Here is a 9,136-nt window from a genome sequence, read left to right as displayed (position 1 = left end):
ATGCGAATGAAGCTTCACTTCGTCAGTTCTGGTAGAACCCAGCACTACTCGTAAGTTCAGGTCCTCGTTCCGCTCTGTGTATAATGAATAAGACAAGGCTACACCTAGTTTTTCAACCTCTCATATCTCCTAATACAAGGCATTGAGGGAATGCAAGGCTCCACCATGTATTAGCCCAATGCCGTCCTCCCTCTTATCCCTCGCTATAAGATCAATGCCAGATGGATCAACATAGCCGTTATACACAATAACATGCTTCTGCAAATCAATCGGTACTATGTCTTGGAAATATTTATAATACAGTAATCAAGATGATGAACTCAACGATCATTACAAGAAGAATACATCATAACCACGCCTCATCGAAATAAATAACTGCATACATCATACTGTTATTCATCGATGAGATTACACTGTGAATTGCTCATCAGTAGAAATCACATTGGCTTCTAACAAGCAGGCAACAATGAATGAACTTTTAGAACCTTGTTGCGAACACATAATAGGTTATTCTGAATCTCCTTGCTTAGAATGCTTTCCACGAGTCTCACAGGTAGCCAGACCTTCGGTTGTACATCCACCACATAAGTCAGTACCGTCCCGCAACTTGAACAAGCGACTGACTCATTATTGGCAGATCTTTTGTTGTCATCTGACACCTGGCAAGATGGTAGAAAAACACTACTAAACTTGAGCAAACTGGAAATATTCACTGTGTGAGAAGCATTCAAGATGATGATTCAACCCATCATCACAACCATAGTTTTGTTCATATGCTATGTTTCATAAGCAAATGTTACGTGTATATATATGATTTGGAATATCATACATCATCCTGAGCATTTTAAATACGGCCCAAATTTTGGGCTCAAACAGCTAATGACGGAATTTTTTGCCCCAAACCTGCAACATTTTTGGCCTCTTTTTATGTTCTGAAGTCTGTCTTTTTTTTCTGCCCCAAACCTTGTCATGTTTCCCCCTACTTTCTTTCTGGAGCTTGAAATCTGATGTATAATACTTCCAAGGGTCTCAATCATACTTTTTCCGTACTTCTATACCTGTATGTGTATGCCGTTCGATTAGCGTATGAAAAACCATGATTCCCACATGATATAACCTTGTCATGTTTCCCCCTACTTTCTTTCTGGAGTATGAAATCTGATGTATGGTATTTTCAAGGGTCTCAATCATACTTTTTCCGTACTTCTATACCCGTATGTGTATGCCGTTCGATTGGCGTATGAAAAACCATGATTTTCACATGATATTCATAACTAGAAGAAATCAGAAAAAGGCCCAACTTCATCTTAAAGGGACAAGTAAGTTATAGACTCGTGGTAGTCTTCCAAAAGAAAATAATACCTATCAGCTCTATACATCGACTGAATACTATTGCATCTGACACATGGTATATGTTGTACGTGATATATGAGTCTTAGTCGCAAACTACGGTTTCCAGAAGCTCTGCATTCTGGAAATGTCAGATAGTTGTTATTTCTCAAATTCTCTAACAAAAGGACCATCCTGTTATCGAAAAAATTCAAGCTACAAACAAGTGTCACTCACACACCATGTCATTCCCTAAAAAGAAATCTCTCAAGTGAATGAGGAATACCATACCTGATGCCACTCAAAAATTGCATTTTATCATGTGTTTCGATAAAAAAACGTGGAGCCTTTTTGAAAGTCAGGGACTGGGCTTTTTATTAAAAGGGCTTTAAAAGGGCTTTGTAAGCCAAGGCTCAAGTCACATTGAGTTTTAAGTGTACTTTAATCTTTACATGTTTCAATTTTCAATCATATTAATGCAAAAAAGTTTATTCAAGTGGGCTACCTATACTTTATATTTGTAAGAAAATATATTTTAACAAAAAACCAACATATTTAATTTTTATCTGCGAAAAATATGTCTACTACACGTATTATATGCCCCTTATTATAGGTCCCATAGCTGCCATGTCTATATTGGAAAGATATGGCCATTATTGTTCCTTGAACCTCATCCCATCCAAATAGCCAAAAGACTGTCCTTATCCCATCTGAGTAGCCCAAAAACTCTGCATAAGTGCCCTTTGTCTTGCTGACCTCCATGAAAAAGGGATGTAGCTAGTAAAATGATGTCAACCAATGGTTGGAAAAGAAAAGATGGGGGGGCTTATTATCTTATTGAGACAAGTTTATCTCATTCTTAAACAGATGTGTTACTCGTTTCAACATGAGAATCCCATAACTTCCATAAACCCATTTTAAAAGGGTTTGAAAATTTGAAATGTACGCAACTTAAAACTTGCAAACACTGCTCCTTGATGTTTTCAAAAAAAAATTGCAACCCTTTTATTCTTTCGAACTTTCAGAGCCAAACTGACTATGACTTTGATGCTAACTTTCACCACCATCCCAGAAACTTGAAAGAATTCAAACTAAGTCTTGTATATCAAACTAAGTAATACATTTTAACAAGTCATATTTTAACTGTAAATTCAAACTAAGTCATATACAAGCCTTACAAGTTTGACATACAAGTGCTGTGGTCAGAAAGCTACCTGTTCCATTTGCCAAGCGCCTTTGAAAATTTGAAAATCACCCTCTATCATCTCAAAATCGATTTGGCGACTAATACTAGAAGAGAGAACCTCAATTGGACGTTCCTCAACAATGATCACACCCTTGGCTTTGAACTTCAAACCTAAGGCCAGATTTTGCTCTCCAATCTGAAAATGCATAACTAAACGCTGAAACAAAAGGAGCAGAAGAAACACCAATACTCAAGAGACCATGCATTTGAATTTATCGAGGTACACCACCAAAAAGTACAAAATCTACGCAATAATCTACTTTTAGTAAAGATTCATCGTTAAATGTGCCAAATAAAATATAGTGAAGAAAACATAATCGTTCCTTACCTCAGTACCATAACTGTATGACTTCAGTTCCACTCCAAAGTTGCATACATTTCTTAAATAGAAATGTTTCCTTCATCTGAAGACCCCTTTATATGTTCATACAACTGATATTTTATAAACAAACATTTAGTGTAAACTAAACTGTCGATACTCTCCCATCCTTCCCTTTTTTGAAATCCCACTTGCTTAATCCGCATTTTCTAGAATTGAGAACAATTTAGGACTCTTTACTTAAATTCACAATCGTATCCAATTTCCATGTACAAACATGTCCTCGTTTGCAATGTAAGGTGGATCAATAGCCCTGGCCGCTATCGAACTAAAGGAGCACCAAATGCTTTCAATTGCTGTGAGGTATTGCCGAATGTAAGACTGCAAATTAAGACTCCTTCATGTTCAAACAACTGATGTTTTACAAACACAATACAAGAATATTAAATGTGTTCTAAATTGTCAATAACTCTCCCATCATTCTATTTTTTACTCATTCCCACCTGCTTAATCCTAATCTCCTGAAAATGAGCACAATTTAGGACTCTTTGTTTGAATTCACAACCGTCTTCAATTTCCCAGTATTTACAAACATGTTCTCGTTTGCAATGTGAGTTGAATCAATAGACCTATCGAACAAGAGGAGTACCAAATGCTCTTAATTCTTGTGAGGAGTTGCAGATGTAAGGTCTCCAATCTTCTGCTTTTAGTCATCGTCCATATCGACAGGATTATTCGACTGGAGGAAACTCCTCTTCAAATAATGATAATCTGCCGGAGGATCAAGAAGCCATCCTCAAAAAATCTTCCTATCAATGCACCAGCTTCCAATGCTAAGTAAATAATTGAGCAGATTACTTAATGGAGAGAGATAATTTACACACACAAGAGATTATAGAGTAGAGAGAGAGAGAGTACACACGATATATGTGGTTCACCCAATGTGGGCTACGTCCACGGGAAAGCAGCCACTCGATGGTTTTAGTACTTCAAAACAAGAAGTAGGTTACAAAGGGATTATCCCCTAAATAGAGCTCCCGTCTTGCTTCACTCTCACCACCTCACACTCACCTTGTTATATCAACTTCACACTATGAAATGTGTGTAGAAATGGCCTCCTTTTATAGGCCAGAAAGGTTTCCCTCTTTCATGAGAGGCAACCATGTGTAGCCGCCCTTGTGTAGATAAGTCCAAATCGGACCCTCCAATCCGTCCATATATGGCCGCCCTTGAGAAGACAAGACCTCCTTTGAAATCGGCCATCGGCCATTGACTTCCGGCCACCGGCCACCGGCCATTGACTACCGGCCACCGGACAACCGGCCAAACGACCGGCCGGTTTCCGACCACTTTCCGATCGCCGTCCGGCCATGATATTCCGGCTCGAGACTGGGCATGAAAATTTTGGTTTCCGATGAGTGATTTTATTTTCCAGCAAGTTATTTTTCTTCACGCACAATGGATTCTCCTCATAATGGGGGCCTTACAAATGTGCGTTTTTAGCAACGAAAATTACAAGGGGTAAATCAAGCTCCATACTTAACAATCTCCCACTTGGAGACTGATCTCCAAACCAAACCTATGACTGCTTTCCATCCTGGCTTCTTATCCTTGAATGCCGATTGAAGATGAGCAAAAGCTCAACTTCTCCTTGTTGACCACCTTTGTAAACATGTCTGCAGGATTTTCACTTGTATGCACCTTTCCTAGCTTTAGTTGTCCCTCTTCCAAAAGAGTGCGTATGAAGTGATATCTCACCTCAATGTGCTTTGTCCTTGAATGAAAGGCTGAGTTCTTTGCAAGATGGATAGCACTTTGGCTATCACTATACAAAACACAATTGTCTTGTTTGAATCCAAGCTCTTCTAAGAATCTGTGAAGCCACAGAATTTCTTTGCTTGCCTCCGTCATTGCGACATACTCTGCTTCTATGGTAGAAAGTGAGACCACTTTCTGTAGCTTTGAAGCCCAGCTTACTGCTCTGCCTCCAACCGTGAAGACATAGCCCGTAGTGCTCCTTCGAGTGTCTTTGTCACCTGCCATATCTACATCAGCATACCCTTGAAGAAAAATATTAGTTCCTCCAAAATACAAAGCATTTGTTATTGTCTCTTTTAGATACCTAAGTATCCACTTCACAGCTTGCCAATGCTCTTTACCTGGGTTGTCCATGAACCTACTCACAACTCCCACTGCATGTGCAATATCTCGCCTTGTCCAGACCATAGCATACATTAGAGAACCTACCGCTGCAACATATGGAACTTTAGACGTATAGACTATCTCCTCTTGTGTCTTTAGACACATATCCTTGGTTAGTTCATGTAAATTTCTTCCTCTAAGTCACCGTGAGGGAATGCCGTATTTACATCCATTTGCTCAAGATTTAAATAATGAGCAGCCACAAGGCTTAAGACAAACCTAATTGAGTTCATTTTTACAACAAGAGAAAATATTTCATTGAAGTCGATACCTTTCTTTTGAGAAAAACCCTTTTACCACAAGCCTAGACTTGTACCTTTCCTTCCCACCTTTTTCTTCCTTCACCTTATACACCCATTTGTTCTGCAGTGTCCGCTTACCTTTAGGCAACTCAACCAACTCCCATGTTTGGTTGCGATGTAGTGAGTCCATCTCCACTTGCATGCTCTTCATCCATTCTTCTTTGGATTCATGATGCATAGCTTCTTTGTATGATTCTAGCTCTCCAGAATCTGAGATCAAGAGATGGTTGAAAGAAGGAACAAATCTTTCTGGAGGTCTACTTGCTCTTGTGGATCTTCGGGGAATAGGTTGAGGCTCCTCATTTGGTAAACATTGTTGCACATTGTCACCATTTGCAGTCCTTGAGTCTTCACCATCCTCAAGCTCCATGTACTCATCACCTGTTTCTTTTCTTTGTTTTCTTTCAAAGTAGTCTTTGTACATATTTTATTCGTTAAAAATTACGTCCCTACTCCTAAAGATTTTACCATCTTCAGGATTCCATAGGCGATACCCAAAGTCACCTTCTCCATAGCCAATGAAGAAACACTTTTCGGACTTTGCATCTAGCTTTGATCTTAGGTTTCTATCTATGTGCATGAAAGCCTCACACCCAAACACTTTGAGAAATGCATAATTCACCGGTTTACCTGTCCATGCCTCTTCTGGAACTCCCCCATCCAATGCCGTTGAGGGTGACCGGTTGATTAAGTACACAGACATACCTACAGCTCCGCCCAAAGCTCAAGCGGTAGACCTGCATGTAGCCGCATGTTTCGTGCTCGCTCCATGATTGTCCTGTTCATCCTTTCCGAAATCCCGTTTTGTTGAGATGTCCTTGGGGTTGTCCTTTGCCTCCGAATGTCATTGCTAGCACAAAAGCTTTCAAAAGCTTGGCTGCAATATTCGCCTCCATTGTCGGATCTGAGGCATTTAACCTTAGTACCTGTTTCATTCTCCACAAAGCTTTCCACCTTTGAAATATGGAAAACACATCGGATTTATTCTTCATTACATAAACCCATGTTTTCCTAGTCGCATCGTCTATGAATGTTACATAGTACAATGAGCCACCAAGTGATGGTATACTTGAAGGACCCCAAACGTCAAAATGAACCAACTCAAGTTTTTTATTTTTTCTTTTATTTCCAGAATTTTGAAATTTTAACCTCTTTGTTTACCATAAACACAATCTTCATAGAACTCTAAGTCCACTTCTTTCAAACCTGGTAGAAACTTCTTCGTTTGAAGGATTAGAGCCAAATGCAAGAATCTTCGGGAAAGAAGAAGACGGGGGGGGGGGGAGCGGATAAGGCGGGCAAAGTGTGGGATCACAAGAGGCAGCGGGCCGGGGGGAGGGGGGGGGAGGCGGCGCGAAAGAGGGGCAACGGACGGGCTGGGGGACAGCGCGAGCAAGGAGCAGCGGGCGGGAACGCGCAGCAGGGGGGCCGGCGGGCTGGGCTGGGCTGCCCCGCGCAAGGGCAAGCGGGGGCGGGAGGCAACGCGATGGCAACGAGGGCAGGCAGGGGCGGGGGGCAGCGCGAGGGCAGACGGGGACGGGGGGCAGCGCGAGGGCAGCCGGGGGGGGGGGGGGAGGCAGCGATGACGCAGCAAGGGGGGCGTTCAACACCAGAGACGTTGTAAAACCCTCCTCCGAAGGCCCCACTCTCTATGGCGAGAGCGGTCTACTTATGATTGCACAAATCTCTACAATGCTTGGACTTGCCGACGATGTCGACAACGATGAGGACGACGACGAGACGGGCTGAAATCTGGAATCGCTAAGGGCTGAAATCTGCAAATCTTGTATCTACTGAATTCTGACTCTATGTCGGGGACGATGTCGACGGCGACGCGCTGAAAACGTAGATGCTGAAATCTGCGTTTTCCGGGCTGAAACTGTAAACCTCGCGGAAATTGACCGTGCGGCGGGGAACTGCTGCGGGAAGGTGAGATCTGCGAGGTTCAGGTCTTCTTCTACGATGTCTAAAGGCTGAAAACTGAAAACGCTGATGTTCCTTGATGTTCCGTCGTGGGAAATCTCTAAAACGCTATGCTGATGCAAAAACGCTAGGGCTCAAAATGGTCCTGTTGCTGCCGGTTGTCCTGCAGATGCAAGACGCTAGGCTGATCTGCTGTGTCGTGATGACGCCGTGCTGATCTGCTGTGCACGAATCGCCAAGGCTGGTCTTGTTGATGAAAAATACTAGGGTTGTCCTGCTGATGCAGAAAACGCTAGGCCTCTTGGGTTCTGCTGAGAAGTTGCGAGTTGAGCGGGTGCTCCTGCTGCCTCTTCTGCCAGAAAGTGATAGCGTAGGTTTTTATTATACAAACTTAGCAAAATTGCCCTACCTACTTTCCAACAAAAGTCACTTAAAAATAATAAGTGAAAAATGTCAAAAATAGGGAAAATAGGCTAAATGCACTGGAAAATTCTCCTGAAGTATCCTGATGGATTCTGATGGGAATGCTTATGATCATGCTGTGTGCAACCAGAGGATATACATCTACACTAAGTGTCTAGGCATTTTCTGCGAACAGACTCACAAAAGTGCCAGATCACTTCTAATCTAGACTGACTGGACTGACGGAACCCTTGTATGCTGTAGCTTGTCTACGGACACATAGGGTTGGATGTGTCACGTGACATCCCCTCCTTTTCAAAGTGAGGTACTAGTACCGAACTATATGGCGTTCAGGGAGATCGCCAATAGCATTCGGAATCCTGGAAGGGACTCTTCGCCGGCCCACTCCGATGTGTGTCGTGCGGTACTTGAACTTCATAAAGATCTGCAACGCTTGCTTCTTTAGGCCGTGCCAAAAGCGACACAAAGTCTTTCTGTGGCTCCTTCAATGCTTCAACTTCGTTGAGAGTCATGCTTCTTTCTTCTTCAAGAATCTCCATGGTTGAAAATTCCTGAAACCATTTCCAACACAAAACCATCAACATACCTATTCCATGTAAAGTGTTTGGAAAAAATCTTGTCGTCCTAATAGACTGTACATGCAATGTAGATGAACAAAGAGACGGAGTGCCAAACCGTTCACCACACACACGCAAACAATGAGATCAAATCTTTTTCTTATGATCTAAATCAATCAACTGTGACAATTCACAACGGAAATGCCCATGCTTGGTGCTCATACTTTCATGTGCTCTTTCTACAACTTTGTTGTGCAAGGAAGAGACATGGAATGTGACTTCCTTAAATGCATACTTTTCAGCTTTTTATGAACAATCTGCATACAGTCGTGCTCATTCATGAGTGAAACGTGCTCAACGTACAATATGTCATGCCTAGGAAAAGGGATCACATAAAGATGCTGACTAAAATACAGGAAACTGTCACGAATGAAACACTCGAACAATGCGTGCTGACGAATCATTCGAACACAGTACTTCCTCTGAGGGTTCTTGAGACCTAGGCTCGAGAGCCAAGATCGATTCTTCCTGAGGGATCCAAACTACCTGAGGGGGTTCCGTGGACCTCGACTCGAAAGCCAAGATCGATTCTTCGTGATCGATCGAATCTGCAAAACGAGGTTAGCTTCGCTAGAAAAAGCATCAACTAAACCATCATCCTTGTGAACAATCACATCATCTTCATGCAAATCATCATGCTTGTGAAAAATCACATCTTGATCATGCAAATCATCATGCTTATCAGTGTCATCCAAATCATCATGCTTATCATTATCATTCAAATCATCATGCTTATCATCATGCAAATCTTGTGTATCATGCTTTGGAGAAGAAG

At 41.9% G+C, this 9,136-nt stretch overlaps 1 protein-coding gene across 1 annotated transcript in view; it reads right to left on the bottom strand.

The window, feature by feature from the left end:
* Positions 1-253: 253 nt before the first annotated feature.
* The window catches only part of LOC147425571 (Polyketide cyclase / dehydrase and lipid transport protein), a 34,850-nt gene continuing 25,967 nt past the window's right edge, over positions 254-9,136 (bottom strand). Inside the window, exons 2-3 of the mRNA XM_086499591.1 lie at positions 2,544-2,711; positions 254-659 (exon numbers count right to left, since the gene is read on the bottom strand). Of these exons, the coding sequence (XP_086355717.1) occupies positions 450-659; positions 2,544-2,711 (378 nt within the window). The 3' untranslated portion in view covers positions 254-449. The remainder of the gene's footprint in view (positions 660-2,543; positions 2,712-9,136) is intronic.

This window comes from Adiantum capillus-veneris, chromosome 25 (assembly GCF_014529385.1).
Source record: "Adiantum capillus-veneris isolate H3 chromosome 25, ASM1452938v2, whole genome shotgun sequence".
NCBI lineage: Eukaryota > Viridiplantae > Streptophyta > Polypodiopsida > Polypodiales > Pteridaceae > Adiantum > Adiantum capillus-veneris.
Note: the sequence above shows the minus strand (reverse complement) of the source record. Positions and strands in the feature narration are given on the sequence as shown.